At 40.4% G+C, this 20,914-nt stretch overlaps 4 protein-coding genes across 4 annotated transcripts in view; 2 read left to right on the top strand and 2 right to left on the bottom strand.

The window, feature by feature from the left end:
* The window catches only part of LOC119694546 (ubiquitin carboxyl-terminal hydrolase CYLD), a 34,244-nt gene extending 22,999 nt beyond the window's left edge, over window positions 1-11,245 (top strand). The window contains exons 7-13 of the mRNA XM_048627793.1: window positions 7,810-7,965; window positions 8,273-8,461; window positions 8,724-8,832; window positions 9,141-9,283; window positions 9,499-9,682; window positions 10,281-10,369; window positions 10,780-11,245. Of these exons, the coding sequence (XP_048483750.1) occupies window positions 7,810-7,965; window positions 8,273-8,461; window positions 8,724-8,832; window positions 9,141-9,283; window positions 9,499-9,682; window positions 10,281-10,369; window positions 10,780-10,884 (975 nt within the window). The 3' untranslated portion in view covers window positions 10,885-11,245. The remainder of the gene's footprint in view (window positions 1-7,809; window positions 7,966-8,272; window positions 8,462-8,723; window positions 8,833-9,140; window positions 9,284-9,498; window positions 9,683-10,280; window positions 10,370-10,779) is intronic.
* A 1,026-nt stretch (window positions 11,246-12,271) lies between these two features.
* LOC119694549 (protein O-glucosyltransferase 2) lies at window positions 12,272-14,842 on the bottom strand. Its single transcript, XM_038121091.2, has 6 exons — window positions 14,617-14,842; window positions 14,169-14,377; window positions 13,576-14,032; window positions 13,160-13,397; window positions 12,772-13,071; window positions 12,272-12,629 (listed from the first exon to the last, which is right to left on the bottom strand). Exons 1-6 carry the CDS (start codon window positions 14,763-14,765, stop codon window positions 12,501-12,503), a joined length of 1,482 nt encoding a protein of 493 aa, XP_037977019.2. The 5' UTR covers window positions 14,766-14,842; the 3' UTR covers window positions 12,272-12,500.
* Window positions 14,843-15,179: 337 nt separating this feature from the next.
* Window positions 15,180-18,554, top strand: LOC119694551 (39S ribosomal protein L3, mitochondrial). Its single transcript, XM_038121093.2, has 6 exons — window positions 15,180-15,337; window positions 15,434-15,518; window positions 15,598-15,825; window positions 15,901-16,196; window positions 16,289-16,453; window positions 18,262-18,554. Exons 1-6 carry the CDS (start codon window positions 15,288-15,290, stop codon window positions 18,512-18,514), a joined length of 1,077 nt encoding a protein of 358 aa, XP_037977021.2. The 5' UTR covers window positions 15,180-15,287; the 3' UTR covers window positions 18,515-18,554.
* A 280-nt stretch (window positions 18,555-18,834) lies between these two features.
* Window positions 18,835-20,613, bottom strand: LOC119694550 (proline-rich protein 2). Its single transcript, XM_038121092.2, has 2 exons — window positions 20,226-20,613; window positions 18,835-20,051 (listed from the first exon to the last, which is right to left on the bottom strand). The coding sequence occupies exons 1-2, from the start codon at window positions 20,445-20,447 to the stop codon at window positions 18,954-18,956; spliced, it is 1,320 nt and encodes a 439-aa protein (XP_037977020.1). The 5' UTR covers window positions 20,448-20,613; the 3' UTR covers window positions 18,835-18,953.
* Between the last annotated feature and the right edge of the window lie 301 nt (window positions 20,614-20,914).

The following is a 20,914-nucleotide window of genomic DNA, read 5'->3' on the forward strand; positions in this document are numbered from 1 at the left end:
ACCCCTCTCACCAGCTCATCCGTAGGTTCTAACATTAATCCTAACTTCCTAGCTAAATTTAAGGTTATAAGAGAGCCTTGGGATCCTGCATCTAATAAAGCCCGAATTTCAACAAAAACATCCAAGTTATCACCATGCACTCTTACAATAGCCGTAGGAAGTAAAATAGGTTTATGTTGAACAGGTGATTGCAATGGGTAGGTAGGAGCCGTATCCTATTGTCGATCATTACAAGATCGCTGCGGCGCCTCACGTTCGCACCGCTGATCCCTTCGACAATCACCGTCACGCTGAGGGTGATGAGAATAACCGTTGCCGCCCACTTGAGCCACACGACGCGGGCTCCACTGGTCGTTCCTCCGACGCTCCGGGGACGCGGCGCGAGCCGGTGACATCCGAGGTGAACGGGTTCGATTCCCGCCGCCGCCGCGACGATAAAACTCCGCGCTCCCGCCCGCACGCGGCGGCGAGCGGGCACTGTCCGATGCACCATTATTCACACGAGGCTGTGCAGTGCCTACCCGATTGAAACACAGCAATGGATGGTGCTTCTGGCTACCACATCCATCGCATTGCGGCACCTGGCGGCAGTCACGGTAGTGATGACTAGCCAAACAGAAATAACATAGCCGCTTCCGAGTAACAAATTCCTTCCGAGCTACGGGTGTAAGTTCCCTGAACCGTGAACATCTATTCAACACCGAGTGCGACGACTCACCACAGTAAGCGCAGCACGGGACTTGCGCTGCCGCAACCGCATAATTTTGGTGGCGCCGTGGAGGGCTCTGGTCCTCGCGATTATTATGAGAAACAAATTCTCTCTTGGTACTCTCCAATAACCGACATTCTGTTTCTAAAAATTCTACCAACTCCGAGAATGTTGGTATAACATCTGTTTCCGTACCGTATTTTTGTTCGAACCGAGTTTTAATTGATAGCGGCAATTTAGTACTAGCAATATACAGTAGCAAAAAGGACCATTCAGCTACAGGGAATCCCAAACGTTCCAGCGAGTTTGTTGCCATAATTAATGGATTTAAAAATTGCGATCGCAATCCGATTAAATTTGACGAAATAATTGGCAAGTTCATAATTTGACCGACATGAACGTCCGCTAGATGGCGGGAATTTTGGTATCTCCGCATCAAAAGGTCACGAGCTGTTTTATAACCAGCATCCGATATTTTAATATGTTGAATTAGCCCGCGAGCCTCACCAGAAATGCATGACATTAAATAAGCTAGTTTCTGTGAGGGTGATAAATCCGTACGATTATCTACCAAGCTGTCAAATAAATTATTAAATCCGACCCATTGATCCAAATCACCCGTAAAAATAGGTAACTGCAGGGTAGGTAATCTCGACACCAAAGCCTCTGAGTCGAACCTGTGTCCGTCTGACCGCGGCTCCGACTCGTCCGTGGAACCGCTCGTGCTCCGGCGTTGTTTTAATTTTTCATACATTAATTTGTCAAAAGCTTCTAATGCCCTCACATACTCCTTACGTGCCGCTTCTAAAATTTGATTTTCCGAATTATTTTCCGGGTCCGCGAGTTCAATTATTCGTTGATATGAAGCTTCTAAACTCGTAAATTCCGTATTAACCGTTAACAGTCGAACAGAGACACGGTTGACATGTTCAGGTCGATCCAGCAAGTCAGCACTGTCAATAAGCCATTGAAGTTTTACTTTAAATACCGAAAACGATGCTCTCAAAGCCATATTACAATCTTAAACAATAAACAACGCAACAATACCGAACTCGATGGTCGGTTATGAATATCACCTCACTTTATAACGTCAATATTTACTAACTTCTGAAATTTATTCAAATAAAACTTTAACCCGTATTATAAGTATAATATTTACTATGAAATTAACCAGTTATCTTTAATCAAAAAGCTATAGTTACTAAGAAATCGAAGTTACAAAGTAACAAAACCAACCGCCATTTAAATTCACAATAATATTAACTACACTTCAATATTACAGCCGTAAATTATTCAACATAAAGTAACTAGGTACTTTCTCAGGTCGAATCACCAAATCACCGACCAAATCTCACCACAGCAATACTGCACGATTAGTTAATAAATAGGTAAGTATGTTTAACTTAAAAGATGAATGATTCAACGCCCATAGCGAGCTGAGACAATATGGTAATTACTAACGTGAGACGTAATTGTACCTACCGAATATCTGAGTTACAATAATAATCAAATTATAGCCGTAAAGTTAAGGCTGTCACTAAAGCTGGAAGAAAATCAGAATCTGTCAAATCTAGTGAGGGGGGGTTGAGGTATGCGGGGCGTTCTACGGACAATGACATGAAATTTTAACATAGTACTCGAAAACATAAAAGTGAAGACATGCCACTTTGTTAAACATATACTAAGTAAGTAATATTCTTTTGTAAGTGATACGAAAATATTTATTTTTATTTGAAAGTATTTTTAATATTTAATAATTAATTATATATAAAGTCGTACCCGTGCCGATATTTATACAGGTTGTTGCAAAAAGGGTTTAATACTATGCCGAAACCTACGTGTGCAGCATGTTATTGATGTTATTTCTAAGCCAGGAAATGAAATCAGAATGTAAAAAAATCGCGAAAATATTATCAGAGTTTTATAGTTCAGGGTGTTGTATTAAACTCTGCCCCCGTGTAATAAAAAAAGTATAGTTAGCCGAAAGGGCGTTACTCAGGCGTCACTCTGAAAAACTTTTATCCTACGTAATTTTTTATATTCATGAAAAAAACGCTTCTTCATATAATTTTTTTTTGGTCACGTGACCTTTTAGTTACACGACCTGTTTTTTTTTTGGTGTTTCAAAAGCAGAACAGTAGTTTGCAGAACTCTGCATATACAGGGTGTCACAAAAGGTTACGTAGCTGGCAAAGGGATATGGGGAGGTCACCAGAAAAATAATAACATGTAAGTACCCCCGCAAGGGAGTACATTAGTACAAGGCGAGAGTGTGTATTTTTTTTTTAAGTACTTATGTGTATTTGGGATATGATAGAAATAATATTTTTGTTTCTTAAAAACCAAAAAATTTACACCTTGCTGCGCTCTTTTGCTCACTGTAAGTACACCTACAAATATTGCTGTATTAAAAAAAACCGGCCAAGTGCGAGTCGGGCTCGCGCACAAAGGGTTCCGTAGCAGCAAAATTACAGTTAAATCAACCTATCTCAAAAACTATAAGAGATACTTTGATCAAACCAAAAATCGTTGAAAGAGTTAATTAGCATGCATCACCTCTATTTTTTTTAGAATTTTATACCCCGTAGTTATAAAAATAGAGGGGGGGGGACATACTTTTTACGACTTTGAGAGCTGATATCTCAAAAACCGTTCACTTTAAGAAAAATGTTTTTTAGAAAACTTTATATCATTTTAAAAGACCTTTCCATTGATACCCCACACGGGTATGTACATCGAAAAAAAAATTTCATCCCTCAGTTACATGTATGGGGGGCCCCACCCCCAATTCTTTTTTTTACTATTTAGTGTCATATTTTTGTAGCGGTTCATACAACACATATTCCCATCAAATTTAATCACTGTAGTACTTATAGTTTCCGAGTAAATCGGCTGTGACAGACGGACAGACGGACAGACGGACAGACGGACATGACGAAACTATAAGGGTTCCGTTTTTGCCATTTTGGCTACGGAACCCTAAAAACGGTTTTGTTATAACGATTATAAAAAAAAAGTTATTTTCATGTCAAGGAGTCATTTACCTAATTACGATTTCACTCACAGCAGGTGAACTGAAAAAATAAGTTCTAGTTCTATCATCACTTTAGATCGCAAACATTGTAACTCCACTTTTCTCGGCGAAAAGTACTCTTTGGTGTCAATAGAAACGTTTTTTGAATTCACATGTTTTCCTCTTTATTCGAAAAAAAAAACTGTATTCCGCATTTTACCATTTGTTTTCCTCTAAACCCCAAACCGTGATTTTTAAACAAGAAAACTTAGTAATTATACCCTTTATTCTCATATACAACGTGCGATGTAGGCGAACGTGAACGAAAACTATGCAATAAGCCTTTGTTTTTATTACTACTTTAGTAAATTACAATAACATACTCAACAATGTTAATTTTTTTTTGCAATGTTATGTTGTTAAATTAAGATCTAATATTTTATTAACATGAAGTTACTTTCAACTTTTTTTTGCATCTATGCGTCGAATCACAGCATGACGGCTGCTGCAGCTTCCTGCTGTCCTGTCCTCCAACCAATCCCACCAGTACTGCAGGTTGCGTCGAATACGAGCCATTCTCTTCGACTTGACAAGACAGTGCTCCCGGAAGGATCATAGATCGCACGGAACCCGTACCGTATAGAGGCAACGGACTCCTTTGCAACAGCCCCCCAGATTCGGAAGTAGCCCATGCACTGCATGGCGAGCACAGCTGCAGCAATTTTTTCGTAATGAATCATTGGGATGTCATCCCCGAAGGAGGCTCTCAGCCTACCTCACGACCTGTGTGACATTAGAAAAATGCACTGTGCTAACGCCGTTTGCGAGCTTGATTTGCAGGACCGCGTTGTATGCCAAGTTCCACAGCAGAGGGGTCCAAGACCTACCGCTGTGGAACTCCGCAACTGAACTTCTTCAGTGAAAACAAACCCTCTCTTTTCGCATCCTTAATGTACTTGTTAGACACGTATGACCTCTGTCAATTTTCTGCAGATAAGAAGACAAGTGATGGTATACAAGAGCCGCCCTAAAGGTTCGCCCTCTAGGGGATAGAGTTGAACGCGGTTACTATTTTTAAGCAAACAGCCAGCGCAACAACTCGCCCGTGGTTCTTATCCTGCTCCGACAGTGAACGAACGCAAAGTATTGTACCCACTATTCGAATCCGCATTTCGGATGCCAAACTGACTGTCCGAAAGGTCGAAACCGTACCACCACAGAGGTATGACTCGTTCGAAGAGCTTATCAGGCTCTTACAGCAATCAGATGTGTCGGCACACTGAAAGATAATCTACAGGCCTGCTTTATTTATTTAGGAGCACTAATGGCCTCCTTTCAGTCATTGAGTCACTGGCACTCAGGCTGCGGTTGAACAGGAAGATAGACTGTCTAAACTCTAAACAAATCATTTTTAGGCTAGTTAAAAAAAACTTTAGGTGGGTAGTATGCCAACTAGAACTACAAATAAAACAGTATTTTTGTCTCCTCTAAAATTTGGTCACGAGGAGTTACGATGATTACGATCTAAGGTGACGCTGACGATATTTTATACAAGGTATTGAAAAAAGGGTATAAAGCTTAGCCAAAAGTGGATTTAGGTGCCATTCTGATCCACTTTTCTTCTACAATTTTGAAAATTCACGTAACAAAACCTTTTACATAGAAACTTATTCGATCACGTGACTTTTTACTATAGAGACCGAATTTATTTTTCGAGAATTTCCAAAACTTGGAGAACAAAAGTTGTTCAGAATAACCCCTGAGTCAAACCCTTTCGGCACAGTATACCCTTTTTGCAACATCCTGTATAGGTAATATCAGGTTTATAAAAGACCTGGGCCTGTAGAGTGAGACTCGGCATGGGGAGTCATAATTTATAGATCTTTTAGGTTGCAGTGGCGAATGGGCACTGGTAGCCCTGCCCTTTTCTATAACTATAACTATAGGTAATTTTATGGCAATTTAAAAATGGTATAACATTTATATATTTGAAAAAATCATTAAAAATATACATTACCTATCACCCTAATTTAAAAAAAAAATTCAGCCCTTACTTTAAACTTATAACACCCCTCTATTTCCTTCAGGGGTTAAAAAACCTGTGTATTTAATATTTTCTTATGAGTTTTTTTTTTTTAAACTAGGCTCTTACATAGTTGTACATAATATATTATGCGGTATTTTATTCCACTTGTAACGCATAAAATTCATAGCTACAGTAAACATTTCATTTTTTTCATGGCGAGATACAGTCGCACTTAACCGCTTTTTTGCAAAGCTTGTTAAATAGATTTAAAAAATTATGTAAATTTTAGATCTTCAATTTTTAAAAATACTTACTTATTTTTAACAACCTGTAGTGTACAGACTACCACATCTTAAAATATATATATTTTTAATTAACTACGGTTTTTGGTTTCAAATAAAACAAATTATGAACTTACTTTTCAACACCCTGTATATTGTGTAGCTTACCTACCATACACAACCGTTAAAATAAAATAAATTACCCCTCAGAATATAAACAGGCTCGCGCTTTGGCATACTGCATTGACCGTATAGTTCTTATTCAGAGAATCTAATAAGTGTCATTATGTGCAATGTTTACCTTTATCTATGCATCTGTAACTCTATAGTAAAAAATGTAAACAAATCGAAAAGGCGAAATGTTTTCTAAGAATTTTCGGCTTTTCTGCATCTAAAATGATTAGAAAATTAACTTTCCATAGCAAATGCATAAGTATTATAATACTTGTAGTCATAATTTGTTGATTTAATCAGTTTTTGTGAAATATTTGATAAAAAATAAAATGGCGTGGGTATGGCTCCTAACAGGCCGCCACCAGGGCGACGACTGAAGAAATCTGAAATCTGTCACGGTGTCATCATTTTTAAACCGGAATTTATTAGTTTTTTTCAAAAAAAGTTGACTTCTGGTCCATTAAATCCAACTCTTTAAGGTAACTTTGTTAAGAATTTAATTACCTACACATACATATAAGATTCCATGAAAATGGGCCCTCTGATTTCGAGGGTTTTTTCATAATAAGTCAAAAAATGGCAAAAGACATGGTGTGTTTGCAATTTTTTTTAACATACTTATTATAATCCTGCACCAATTTATAAGCAACTAACATGTTCAGTATACCCTCTGCTACAAAATATATTTTTATCAATGTGATAGAAGCCACCGTTTTTCCAATCTAATCAAGTATATCAAGCCGACTTTAGCATTTTAGCTTTAGGGATCCCCTTAAGTAGTTAGCTACCGTAGCTACCGTAGTACCTACCGTACGAAAACCAACACAAATATAAGTATTGACCGAACCGAAATAAATATACCTATACTTAGTACAATAGAAACTGTATTCCGAAAGTAAAATTATTACGTAAACAATATGCAATGAAGCTAACCGAATTGATAACGCCGCCCTGAGCTAACCTCAAAAACTTACGTAACACGAAAACCTAATAATATAGCCGTATTAAAACCACGCTCTGCTACCAAAATGTTGGATAAATATATTTAATAAAATAAATATTATATAGGTTTTTGCTCACGTGATGGTTCAAGGTCCAAAGCTCGGCGTGGAGGGCCCTCCCGATGCTTGAGTAATCCGTTTTAATCTTGAGGTTCTCACACACAAAATCACATGTCCACTTATAATCGTATACACAAATATAATGCCTAATAGCAGCTGGTAATATTTAACCGAAAATACAAATATTGCGAATATCGAGACCGCGCCGAAATACAAGAGCAGATAACCCGACGAGAGGCTGCCAACGACTGAGTAGACTGTCAAAAATAAAAGCACCTACCCACATACAAATATAAGAACCTACCCACATACAATTATTAAATTATTAAAGTGTTCGTCGGTACCGAACACAATGTATCGTCTGTGACTACCATTATAAAGGTGGCAGTTCAGCAAAAAAATGCTCCCCTTTTTAATTTACAAAACACTAATTTGGGGTAAGGGAGTTTATTAAATAACGTTGCCATGCGTGTTTGTCAATTTCTCTCTCCATCCTCTTCACACTATACCTACACCGCATCTAACCATCCCTCTCTAACCCACAGGACTGCGCACAATACTCCGAGGTGCAGCGAGTGTTACGTGAGGAAGTGGTGAATCCGTTGAGGAAACACGGCTATGTGAGGGCAGACAGAGTGATGAAGCTGCGGACCTTGCTCGAGAGGCTGTCTGATGTGCCCGGGCTTACTAGTGAGGAGAAGGTATAAACCATTTGTACCTACATACTCACAGGTTACCATCAACTGACAATCGTACGCCGTCAGCACAGACGAGTAGCTGAAAGGGACGCTGGGCCGACTACCTCATACCAACTATCTGATAGTGGCTGGATGAGGAAGGCTGAGTGCAAAGATTTATTGGTTCTCCTTAGCAGTGCACGATTACAGATTGATGAAAAATATTGTTTAAATTGTGTGGAACTTTCATTCATTGAGTTAAGCGACCTGAGTCCAGCAAGGAGTTTAGTAGAAAGAAGCTTCAACTTACCGCCTCGCTTCACCATTCCAGGATCCAGAAGAGTTCCTGAACGGCCTGGTAGCTCAGATACTGCGGGCCGAGCCGTTCCTCAAGCTCTCTTCGGGGCAAGAGTCGTACTGCTACCAGCTGTTCGTGGAGAAGGACGAGAGCGTGTCGCTGCCGACCGTGCAACAACTGTTGGAGCAGTCGTTTGCTACTTCGGGAGTTAAACTCAGCGAGGTAAGGTGTAGTTGGGTTTACGAGGGGTGATCACAAATGAAGGCACAGTTATGATAGCCTGCCACGACAATGATACAAAACGCATAAAGTTTACTGCTGATTGGAAACAAGTCTTCTGCTTGCACTTGCACAGCGCTATGGTCAACTTTCGTGCAGCGAACTGTAAAATTACCTGTTATCGTGTTATCTACTATTAGATCTCTGGCTTTCATGCCGAATACACAACATGTTTCCAAAAACCCTTCGCCTGTGTTTGTTTCAGGTACCGGCAGCCCTAATAATTCAGATGCCGCGGTTTGGTAAGAACTACAAGCTGTATCCGCGGCTGCTGCCCTCCCCGCTGCTGGACGTCACTGATCTCATTGAGGGATGTGAGTACCTTTCGTCCATTTAAATATACATTAGGGTGGAATTGGCTTTGTACAATTCATTGATGGTATAATGTTGATTAAATAAAAGCTACGTTGTACTCAGCCGCTTATGTACAAATCTCATTTTAGCTATTAATGTTTATAAAGAACATAAAAAATCACTTAACCGAAAACAAAAAATACGTGTGTATACTATGTATACGTTTAACGTATCTGTTTGTGGTATTGTAGTTTCAAAACGGCTGAACAGTTTTCGTTTTGTTTTTTTATTTTAAACTCATTCTTACATTTTTGTTTGTGTTGCGCAGTGCCCCGCCAGTGCACGGTGTGCGGCGCGCTGGCTCGCTGGGAGTGCGCGGCGTGCGCCGGCCGCTGCGGCGCCGGGCTCGAGAGCACCGCCTTCTGCGCGCCGTGCCTGCGCCTCGCGCACCGCCCGCGCCCGCACCACCAGGTCAGTGTTATACATACTATTATGTATATAGGTGACATCTTATGTGAAGTCTCATGCCGTCCAGGCTTTAGGCTAGGTTTTCAAACCTAAAGGATCCAATGATATTTATAACTTACCTTAGTAAGCTAACTAAACCAGCAGCTGCTTTTTCATTTTCACATTTTAAATCTCAGACCCTAATTTATTCATCAACTGTATTCTCATCTCCCCCGCAGGCCACGCCGCTCGTCGTGAGCGAGGAGTTAACAACCATACTAGAATCATGCCCCGTGCCGCGAGTATACATGGAACTGTTCGCGGTGCTGTGCATCGAGACCAGCCACTACGTCGCCTTCGTGAAGGCGGGCGCTGGCAACGACGCGCCCTGGTGCTTCTTCGACTCCATGGCTGATAGGAAAGGTATGTATTTATGAACGAATGATGAGAGAGAATACGTATTTAAAGTGTCCTTGCTGCAATAGACCAATAGCGAGCGGGTTCGCATAGCGCGCACCAATAGCGTCTCGCGGTTTTAAATTCTATTTATAAACGAATGGTAAGAGAAGATTCGGTGCGCGTCCTTGCTGTAATAGACGAATAGGGACCGAATATGGCATTACTCGCGCCTATTAAGCCGTCGCGGGGTTTTAACACTTTCCTCCCGCACCTCCAAGCAGCGGAAGTGCAGCTTGAGTATCCTACTAATATTATAAATGCGAAAGTTTGTGAGTATGTGTGTATGTTTGTTACCTCTTCACGTTAAAACGGCTGAACCGATTTTAACGAAATTTGGTTTGGAGTTACCTGACACCCTGGATTAACATATGCTACTTTTTATCCCTCAATTCCCACGGGAAAACTTTTAAGGGGAAGCGAAGCTCGCCGGAACAACTAGTAGTTATAATTATACGTCACGCATTCCCGCGCCTTACAAATTCACGTTTTGTTGTCACTTTTCAATCTGTGTAAAAACTCGCAAGTATCCCCGTACTATCCACTAACCTTTCTCCATCCCCAGGCGAGCGCCACGGCTACAACATCCCCGAGATCGTGCCTCTAGAAGAGTCCTCGGTGTGGCTGAGCGAGGAGGGCGCGCGCGCGCTGCACGCCGCCGCGCCGCTCGACCGCCAGTTGCCGCCGCGCGCCAAGCGGTTGCTGTGTGATGCCTACATGTGTCTGTATCGTAGTCCTGATGTCGCTATGTACCGGTAGATTGTTTACTTTAGATTGTTAAATAACAAAATGGCGGCTGCTAGACTGACGACATCAAATATAAAAAGGATTCGGATTACCGTTGGTAATAGACGAAGAGCGACAAGCGAAATAACGACCGATAGTGATGAATAGAGACGCAGCTCTGTTTTGACACCTTTCGTCGCTCTTCAACCCTACACCGACCCTACGCATCACACACTCAAGCGACATAAAAAGCATTCAGCGTGATTACTTGGTGGTAAGGCTACAACATCCCCGAGATCGTGCCTCTAGAGGAGTCCTCGGTGTGGCTGAGCGAGGAGGGCGCCGCGCCGCTCGACCGCCAGTTGCCGCCGCGCGCCAAGCGGTTGCTGTGCGACGCGTACATGTGTTTGTATCGCAGCCCCGATGTCGCCATGTACCGGTAGATTGTGTTCTTCAGATTGTAAAATATCAAAATGGCGGCTGGTAGACTGACGACATCAAAAATATAAAAAGTGAGACGCAGCTCTGTATTGACATTGACACCTTTCCGTCGCATCACCAAGCCAAGGGACCTAAAAAGCATTCAGCATGATTACTTGGTAGTAAGTCTAGAATATCCCCGAGAACGTGCCTCTAGAAGAGTCCTCGGTGTGGCTGAGCGAGGAGAACGCGCGCGCGCTGCACGCCGCCGCGCCGCTCGACCGCCAGTTGCCGCCGCGCGCCAAGCGGTTGCTGTGCGACGCGTATATGTGTCTGTATCGTAGCCCCGATGTCGCTATGTACCGGTAGATTGTTTACTTCAGATTGTTAAATATCAAAATGGCGGCCGGTAGAGTGACGACATCAAAAATATAAAAAGTGAGACGCAGCTCTGTATTAACATTTCGTCGCCCCTCACCGACCCTACGCATCATTAAGCCAAAAGACCTAAAAAGCATTCAGCGTGATTACTTGGTAGTAGGTAAGGCTACAACATCCCCGAGATCGTGCCTCTAGAGGAGTCCTCTGTGTGGCTGAGCGAGGAGGGCGCCGCGCCGCTCGACCGCCAGTTGCCGCCGCGCGCCAAGCGGCTGCTGTGCGACGCGTATATGTGTCTGTATCGTAGCCCCGATGTCGCTATGTACCGGTAGATTGTTTACTTCACATATAAATATAAAAATGGTGGCACAAAATAATTTTAATGTGGTTTCCGATCGCGTCTTTGCCGTAAAAGACGAACGCGATGAGCGGCATAGGCCATTGTCGCGAGACGCAGAGAGCCTATTATAAGTGATGCTTATAAAATACCGATTATAGATAACTTCTATAGAAAGATCTTCATAAAATATCAATGAAAAAAATATTTACGGGATCTGCCGCTCTGTAATCCTAAAATGAGGCTTTATCGTAAATAATAAATAAGCTTGTGCTGTAGGATGCGGACAATGATATTGTATTCATGAAATATGTATTCGATTCGTGAAATGTAAATTTAGCTTTTAAGAGCTAGTACTGGCTCTATAGTTTGTTGTAAAACTTGTAAATATGTTAGAATACAATAATTTTACCTTAGTTAAGTATTTCTTAAAATACCTATGTTGAATATAATAATGTTTTTAATGATTGTTATTTCAAATTAATATCAAGATGTATGATGGCGTATGATCTATATTATTATGTAGATGACTATTATACAGTTTATTACTATATTTTATCATAGTTTATGCTTAATTGTATTATTTATTTAATTATAATGCAATATTTCCGTAAAACTTCTTACGGAAAAATTCAAAATATTTTAGAAAAACTAAGTAGGTACCTATTAAAGTAATAAAATAAAAGATTAGATCATTGTTATAATCTTTTGTTTCTATTAAAATCTACACATTACATCAAACTTAATAAACGAGATTGCCTTTTTGTACTTACCTAGAAATAACAATAATCTTTGAAAAGTGCTTTATAGCACATAAAAAAACGTTTGCTTAAACATACTTATATCAAAACATACTGGCAGCACCTTTTAATACCTACTTAGCATCATTTGTTTCTTAATACTTTTAGCACATTAGTCTTTAAATTATAGTTCATCACGGTTTTGTTGGTGGTCTGGTGGAATGCAACTGCATAGCGGCTCGCTTGTAGGCTGTGGCACCGCGGTCATACCCTCGCGCACTGACACCTTACTCACTAATCTTTTACTCCACTCCTGCAAAGAGATAAGAAATATATAGGTATACATTACATATTGTTATGTGAGAAATATTAAATGGTAGCAATGACCTTTTAAGTAATGGGTATGAGATCGTGACTGGTAGGTTTTTTTTGTTGTTGCATGTTCTTGCACATACCTTAAACAAAACAGCATGATAACAAATAATATGTTGAGGTAGAAGATTGTCATTGGCAAATTCCCTAGCATTCTTAGCTATCTTTGAGGCATCTTCGTCATGATCCTTAGCCCATTCTATTCTTTCCACAAGGTCAGAGAGGTCTCTCGCGACTGGCACATAGTGCACCCAGGGCTCTAAAGAATGGTAGAAATGTTCATAGTATGGGGAATCCTGCTTCAAGACCATGCCCCCTCCCCCTAGTAGGTAAGGCATTCGATACGCTGCTACTGTTCCATCTATGTTGATTTGGTATTTGTACTGAAACATAAAAAATAAAAACAGTTGAAACAAAATATGTTCTCATTATATTTTTTTTTTTCGGTATATGTAAGAAAATCATGCTTACATCAAAGAATTTAAAAAAGGAAATATGTGGCTGCTTCGGCCCATACTGAGCTTCCTTATCCCGGAAGAAAAAGAAGTTGGTTAAGGAAGCATTGAACAGGTGCGGGTGTTCCCTCGCGATGTCTATCAACTTGAGTCTCTCGGCGCGCGAGTCCCGGCCGCGCCACACCGCGCGCGCCTCCCTCGCCGCCCACGCTCGCTGCACGTTGCCCTGCACTGACAACATGTCTAAAGACACTCTGGAATAAAAACAAATGAAAGTGAGGGATATAAGGGTAAAATTATACTTACTTTGAAATGCGGCATAAGTTACAGTATAAATTTAAAAGCTTCAAATGCAGGCTTTTAGTTTCTTGGCTATAAAAGAAATATTTCAGAATTAACTAACACTTAAATAAAAACTGCATAATCAGTTACCTTCCCATGTTTTCTAATGTTGATTCAGTTATATCATAAGTAGGCATGACAATATCTAATGTATCATCACTACCGCACCATGAGAATATAGGCAGAGGGTCTACATCTCTCCGGGCCAGAGGCCAATCTCCCAGGTTGATCACCAACTCCATATCTGGCATCACAACTTTTCTTGTGAGGTATAGTAGAATATTATCCGAGAACATGTTGAAGCCAACATGTTTTCCATAACAATCTCTGTGTATTTGGTTATTCTTCACAACATAATGACAGAAACTAGTACTTTCGGGCCTATGATGTTTATCTATTATTCTTTTTATTTGTACATTCATGTCTACATCAACAAATTGTTTCAAATCTTTTTCAATTTGTTTGTAACTGTCTTTACAGCCATAATTATTTAGCCATTTATCAATATTTCTCTCAGGGCAGTTGCAATGGTCTGCATAAATAGGACCTGAAATGAAAAATTATGTTTACTTATCAATAGATCTCTCCACAAAATTATGTTCATTTTATGAGTGTATAATTAATTATAATTTATATTAAAACCTAGTTTTATTACTTCTATGATATGAACATACTTCACTTACCTGAAAATTGCAAGGGTGATCCAGCAATATGTTTACTTTTATAGTAAATGTTGATAGTGAGTTCTCTACATGTTTCATACACTTTGTACCTAATGATAAAGGTTCCATCTTTACGGTCCAACTTATTGGCCCATACTCTGCAGTGGTTGCTTGTATAGGACTGACCATGAATATCCACAGCAAATTCCTTGCCCATATCTGTAGTGTAGCTGCAAAAAAGTATGTATTTAAAGAAATGATAGTGGTAGTTAAATGGGTCATCGGCAAACAAGGAAACACAAACATGTTAGATATTATACTATTTTATTTGTCAATGAAATGATGCACAACCTTAACAATAACTCTATTATTTTATACTAACTATTTCTCATAATCAGTGATGTTTTAACTACCAAGAATCGAATAAAATACTCCTTTTAATCATCTATATGTTAATAAATTATCTTACTCGTTAAATGATGTGAAATTTACAATAAAGTATCGAGCAGGCATCACAATTTTATCAGGTTTTAAGCCGGGTCCATTAATAACAACATTCTGTACACTTTGTTTTATAATTATTAAAACCATTAAACATGCACAAATAATTTTATTCATTGTTTTATGTTGAAAATGCTGACTAAAACAACAAACATAAAATCAAAACAAACAGAAAAAAAACAATGAGCGGGTGACAGGCAAGTCGAGTCACGAGACATGTGTGTTTATTTTTTATCTGTGATTCTAATATCTCGTTTCATTCTCAGAATAATGACAAATATTGTCAGCGACAGAATGTCCCACAAAGGCCCCACGGCGAAGGCGATTTCACATCGACACAAAGCCATTCCTCTTCTTTATAGGTTTTAATATTATCGATACCGCAACTATGGGAAATGGGAATTTTATTGGCGTTTATTCTAGCTAATCATAAGTACTCTAATCTGTGAGCTAATCTGCGGTTTATCTGTGACTATATGTCAAGCTGTCATCAATTTTCTGTCTGTGGCCTATTCTTCTCGTTCTCATCTCAGTGGTCTAGCCTAACCTAAAAAATCTAAAAATATTATTATTAAATAACGATAAATGTATTTTAAGACATTTATGATAAAGTAAATAACTTCCATATCCTAGTCCAGAATGGCAACATGCAATTTAAAGAACCTTTGTAGCAGCTTGGCTAAAATAAGGTAGGTTAAATAATCTGAAAGTACCTAGAAAGAAGTTGAATAGGTATGTTCTTTAATATACTTTTATCTGTCAATCTACCACCTCATACATTTCAGGATAGACAGCATCATTCGTACATCATCACGTTATCAGCCACCGAGATACAGGCCTCCTCAGTGGTATGTGCAGAAAGAAAGAATGGTAAGTATATCTGCTATTATTTGAATTTATTTACCTTTGTGTATAAGTCTCTAATAAGACTGTATTTATATTTATTTAGACAAAAGATGACAACTTAACGCTGGATAATAAACAATTCATTGAAGAAGTAATGCAAGACAAGCTTGTTGCACAAAATTCTGTGCAGTCACCGCTTGCTGAAGTAAATACTACAGCTACAGCAAAATGGAATCCGCTCACCCGCAGGGCTGGGCTTATTGCGCGCAAGATTGGGAACTATCCACTATGGCTCAAAGATGGAACTAAAGTTCAAACAACACTATTGCAGGTATTTTATATTTCACTCATTTTAATTTATTTTTTTGTTTATAGTTTCATTTATATTACAAACTTTTTTTTACAGGTGGCTGATAATCATGTGATTAAATATATTCCGCCAGAGGAATTCAAGCCAATGAAAACTTCAAAATTAAACTGGAGAGAAAAACGACGTCTTGGTTGCCTCCTGATTGGCTCTGAAACTATAGACCCGAGTTCAGTTACCAAAGAGTATTGTGGCTTGTTCAATAGTGTTGGGATGTTACCCAAGCGTAACTTGTGTCGTTTTATGATATCAAGGGAGTCAGCCATGCCAACTGGGACTCCTTTATTTGCTACCCATTTTCGAGTTGGTGATTACATTGATGTTAGGGCCAAAACGTAAGTTTAAATAATCAATAATTTTAAGTTTTTCTGTTGTACTCAGGTACAATCATTTATCAATTTAATTCACATGTTAATATTAATTTCAGTATTGACCGTGGTTTTCAAGGAGTTATGAAAAGATGGGATTTCAAAGGAATGCCTGCATCACATGGTGTGACCAAAACTCATAGACGTCCAGGAAACATTGGTGCTGGAGGTGAGAAGGCGCGAGTTTGGCCGGGAACCAAAATGCCTGGCCATATGGGAAACAGGTATGTATGTACCCTATTGTAAATTTATTCTTAAGGGTGACATGCACTAAAGTGTAAAATCTAGATTTGGTGTCTAATCTCGATTTATTTACATATAAATTTATGGCATAAATGGAGATTTAAGATTTTGGTGAAGCTGAAGGCAATGGTTTACTATAGAAGAATTTCCTTTTTGTCTGGAGGTAGGTAGTTCTGCTTGGTAAAGGGTTTCAAAAATAATTATTGATTAAATTGACAAAGTGTGATGATAATGATAAGGACCAGACGATTGGCGTACAAAAAAGGAGGCCTTAGGCAGTGGTCTGACCGGCGGCGATGAGCCAGAAACGAGTGAACTTGAAACTATAAACTATCGGGTTCCGCTCATCTGGCATAATCTTTATTGACCAAAACTCATTTCGCATAACTCGTATGGTCTAAACTTTTTTGGCCGAACCATCACTTTGCCAAGACTTATGTGGCATAAGGCTCGTTTCGTCTAAAACTCTTTAGGCACAAACTTTAAACACCTAAGTTTCGTTAGCTCAAATTTATGTTCGTCTATACCTATGTATAATCTTGTTTCTCCTAATGTTATCTTAATAAATAATATATTAAGTAGGTAGTAAATGTACAAATTGTGGTATTTTTCTCCTACATCCCGAAAATCACGATATTGTATGATCAAAAAATCGAAAGTTAACGACCAATATAATTATTACAAACCCCATGAGATCGAAACCTAAAAATTGGTGCGACGACGAGCAAAGCGAGGAGGAGCGTGTTAGGTGCACATGTTCATCAAAACCAAAGCGGAGCGCAGCGAAGCGGAGCGGAGCGTTTTCCAAACAGCGGAAACAATACAAGGCACCAGTTTGCGCTATGTAGGGAGACGCTCCGTCAAAGTTAAAGCCAAACGAATATTATTACTTTGTATAAACCTATGCCATAGCATTATTAGGCTATTCAAGATTTGGCCATACCATTATTAGGCTAAACAATGTTATGCGAAATAACTTTTTACTAAACGAGATTTATGCCATACGATTTTCGGCGTAACGAGACTTTGACCAAACGTTACTATGCAATACGAGATTAGGCAAAAAAATCTTATGCCAAAAAAGGTAGAACCATAAACTATCAGCTGCATGCGAAGTGTAGTTTCAATAGTTTTGTCGCAGGGCTATAACTGTTATCAGCGGGCACACTCGCGCCACTAGCTCATTCCTGTGCAAACCTAAGAAAAAATGCCGCACTATACTGTATATAGAAATGATGAAGCCGGCGAGTGTCGCTGGGCGAGTTTATGTTTGAAAGCTCGTCGCTTAGCGATAAAACTAGTAAAGCGAGTCGTCGCCGCCGGCAGTTTGAACACTGAACAGTCAGTCAGCGATCAACTATTTGAATATGCATCTCTTTTATTCACACGGAATATTATATCTATTGTAAGTTTCTTGAGCGAGAAAATAGTCGATAGAATTGTTTACTCACCGTTGGTCGGACCACTGCCTTATACCCAACAGAGGGGGATAGAAGGAGTCAGCAACTGATGCTAATCGGACTGGCAATCATTTCACAAGTGACCACCCCTAACATTGACATATATATTACTAGCGTATATATATATATATTACTAGCGTATATATATATTACTAGCGTATATATATATTACTAGCGTCCTTTTGAAATCATTGACCCCTAAGCTTTAGCTAGTATTTGTTACCAACTCCCTAATACTCGAATTTTATGTCAATATTTTTTTACCTGAGAAAATATTCTATTGTTTTTCTTACAAATCCTCCAATCAATATTATTTTTTATTTTTACAGCTGGCGTGTCTTACGTGGCGTAAAGATACTGCGGATTAACACGAAGCACAATGTAATTTGGACCATGGGAGTGGCGATACCCGGCGAGACAGGCGCCATGTGCTATTTGTTTGACACAGTGCTGCCGCTCCGGAAACACAAGACTGCACCACCCTTCCCCACTCAGCCACTGGTGGATGATCTTCCTATAGAGTATTATGATGAGTCTCTGCATCCATTTGAGGAACCTACAATAGCATATGAGGAAGCATAGATATAGTACTAGCCTTGTCAATAAAGATTTAGCTTTATAATTAACTTTTTGATTACTATGAATAACCTCATGAAGACTATGCATCACTTGGCTATAACTACCAATAGTACCAACACTACAATGTAGGTGTACCAATTTACCTAATCAGAGTCAATTATTATGATTCACAGAAGCATCATGGGACACAGTTTTAACAGTGAGATTTGTTAAATAATAAATTATTCCTTCCATATCACAAGACCACCTACTCAACTAATTCCGAATATGTACCTAACCTAAGTAGTAGAAAGTAGAATTTTATGTTATAAAAAAACAGTTGGTATATTGAAAATTTTTAATCACAATATTGGAAATACATTATACTAGAGTCAAATCTTAAAAGTATGCATAACTTACATCTATGTCATTTTTACATCTAAAATTCAAAACACTTCACAACTTATTGTTGTGCAGGTGGCTGAAAACCATATCCCGGGTAAGGCTGGGGAGCTCCCGGGGGCGGGGCGCCGGGTGCGGGCGCACGCGCGTAGGGGGGGTACGGCGAGGGCGGGTACTGCGCAGGCGGGTAGCCCTGCTGGTAGGCGTGCGGCGGGTACGCGCCACCGCCGGGAGGATAGTTCTGAGGATTCTGCGGGTAGGAGGACTGCGGCGGCGGAGCGGTCGACACAGACGGCGCCGGGCTTCCGGGCTGAGATGATGGGTTTGAATATGGTGGTTGACTTGACGGCGGGTAGGGCGAGGGTTGGCCGGGAGGAGGATACTGCTGCCCAGGAGGCGCCGGAGCACCGGGGGCGGCCGTGGCGGGCGGCGCACTGTTACCATGGGGACTTGAATTGTAAGTGGGAGATTGAGCAGACGGAGAACCATAACCAGAACTTGGGTTTTGAGAATTGTAACCACCAGGACCTGAGGGTGGCTGAGGTGAGCGGTTGGGTTGTGATGTAGGTGGCGAAGTGTATGAAGGGGCAGTGTTTGGGAAGGGTTGGGACTGATACGGCTGTGGCTGAGAAGTTGTGGAGTTGTAAGAACTAACCCCTACATTAGGATAGTTTGAACCAGACTGATTAGGTGGGTATGCAGTGTTGCCAGTATAAGGCTGAGAGGCCCCACGGACCGGGTATGGAGAGCCTGCACCTGCAGGACTGCCGGGCGGAGGGGCATACGGCTGCTGGCCAGAGGAAGGAGGATAGGGACCTGGATGAGTTGATGGAGGATAATTGTTGGTAGTTGTAATAGGTGGACCATAATTAGAATTAGGAGGGTATCCTTGAGGTTGCTGGCCAGGATTAGGTGGTCCATATCCTTGGTTGGGTGGTCCATAGCCTGCTTGAGGAGGATATCCAGGGGCACCCTGATATTGGCCTTGATATTGATTTTGTGGGTAAGGTCTTTGTCCATAGGACTGGGTAGGTCTAGTTGGAGGTGATGATACTCCTGATGGTGGCCGGTATGGTTGTTGTGATGAGTCTGCTCCGCTGGTGGGTGGATTGATAGGTCCTTGTGGTGGAACATTCCCTGCAGCCAGCTGATGAGGGGGCTGGAAATTAAATAAAAAGGTAAACCCTTATGACCACTGATAACCAAATAAACTACTGTACAGACAAGTATTTCAGTTAGCACGAATATGTACTGGACTGATTTATAAGTAAACACCGGTTTCAAAGCGAATACCTGTGTTCATTGTTGAACAATAAAAATCGCTAGTGCTTACCGGTAAAAGCGCTTGAATGTTCTGATTAGCATCGGCTACTGATGCTAAATACACTAGGTTACGATGCAACACTTGTTGGTATTGGTGGCATTCCATAAGTTGACCTTTAGCTTGGTATTCTTGAATAGTTTGAATAAGATGAGCATTTTCGTCAAGCATCTTCTGTATTTGAGCAGGACTTAGCGGGGGCCGATTGCCTCGCGGGGCAAAAGCGACAGACATTGCTAGACTATATCAAGCGATGCCACAATGCCTCTAGTTAGGTATTTGAAAAAGATAATTCACAAAGTATACAACACAAAGAAATTTATTTAATTTAATAATTCAAGAAATGAAATGAAATTGAAAATGGATGAAAGCCGCCACCGCCGCCGAATAAAATAAACCACAAACAAGATAGAACGTCAGATAGAAACCAGCCACAGATTTATATATTAAAGACGCCGACACACTAGCGGACGCGGCTTCGCCAGCGGGCGGGCGGCCGCGGCAGCCTGCGTGCCTTGATCAAGTTCATAGATTTATATAAAGATGTTCTGCTGATCAACAATCTCAGCAACAACGGTGTAGGACCGTGTAAACCGCCTGATGTCGTCGTGGACGCGGCATTCATTATAGATAGCAATGTCTTTCAGTAGAAAAACGGTGCGGAAAACGCGCGCTCTGGTGCCGTTTGGTTATTATTCTGG

Source organism: Plutella xylostella, chromosome 4, assembly GCF_932276165.1.
Source record: "Plutella xylostella chromosome 4, ilPluXylo3.1, whole genome shotgun sequence".
Classification (NCBI taxonomy): Eukaryota; Metazoa; Arthropoda; class Insecta; order Lepidoptera; family Plutellidae; genus Plutella; species Plutella xylostella.

Bases quoted from the DNA above. Each gene is read 5' to 3' on its own strand.
- LOC119694549 (XM_038121091.2), bottom strand. From the start codon at position 14,765: ATGAATAAAATTATTTGTGCATGTTTAATGGTTTTAATAATTATAAAA. The intron at 14,033-14,168 runs GTAAGTGAAGTA...TTTTCATTTCAG, and splicing joins ATCACCCTTGCAATTTTCAG to GTCCTATTTATGCAGACCAT. The intron at 13,398-13,575 runs GTAACTGATTAT...TTTTTATTCCAG, and splicing joins ACATTAGAAAACATGGGAAG to AGTGTCTTTAGACATGTTGT.
- LOC119694551 (XM_038121093.2), top strand. From the start codon at position 15,288: ATGGCAACATGCAATTTAAAGAACCTTTGTAGCAGCTTGGCTAAAATA. The intron at 15,338-15,433 runs GTAGGTTAAATA...CATACATTTCAG, and splicing joins AGCAGCTTGGCTAAAATAAG to GATAGACAGCATCATTCGTA. The intron at 16,197-16,288 runs GTAAGTTTAAAT...TATTAATTTCAG, and splicing joins ATTGATGTTAGGGCCAAAAC to TATTGACCGTGGTTTTCAAG.
- LOC119694550 (XM_038121092.2), bottom strand. From the start codon at position 20,447: ATGTCTGTCGCTTTTGCCCCGCGAGGCAATCGGCCCCCGCTAAGTCCT. The intron at 20,052-20,225 runs GTAAGCACTAGC...TTTAATTTCCAG, and splicing joins ACATTCAAGCGCTTTTACCG to CCCCCTCATCAGCTGGCTGC.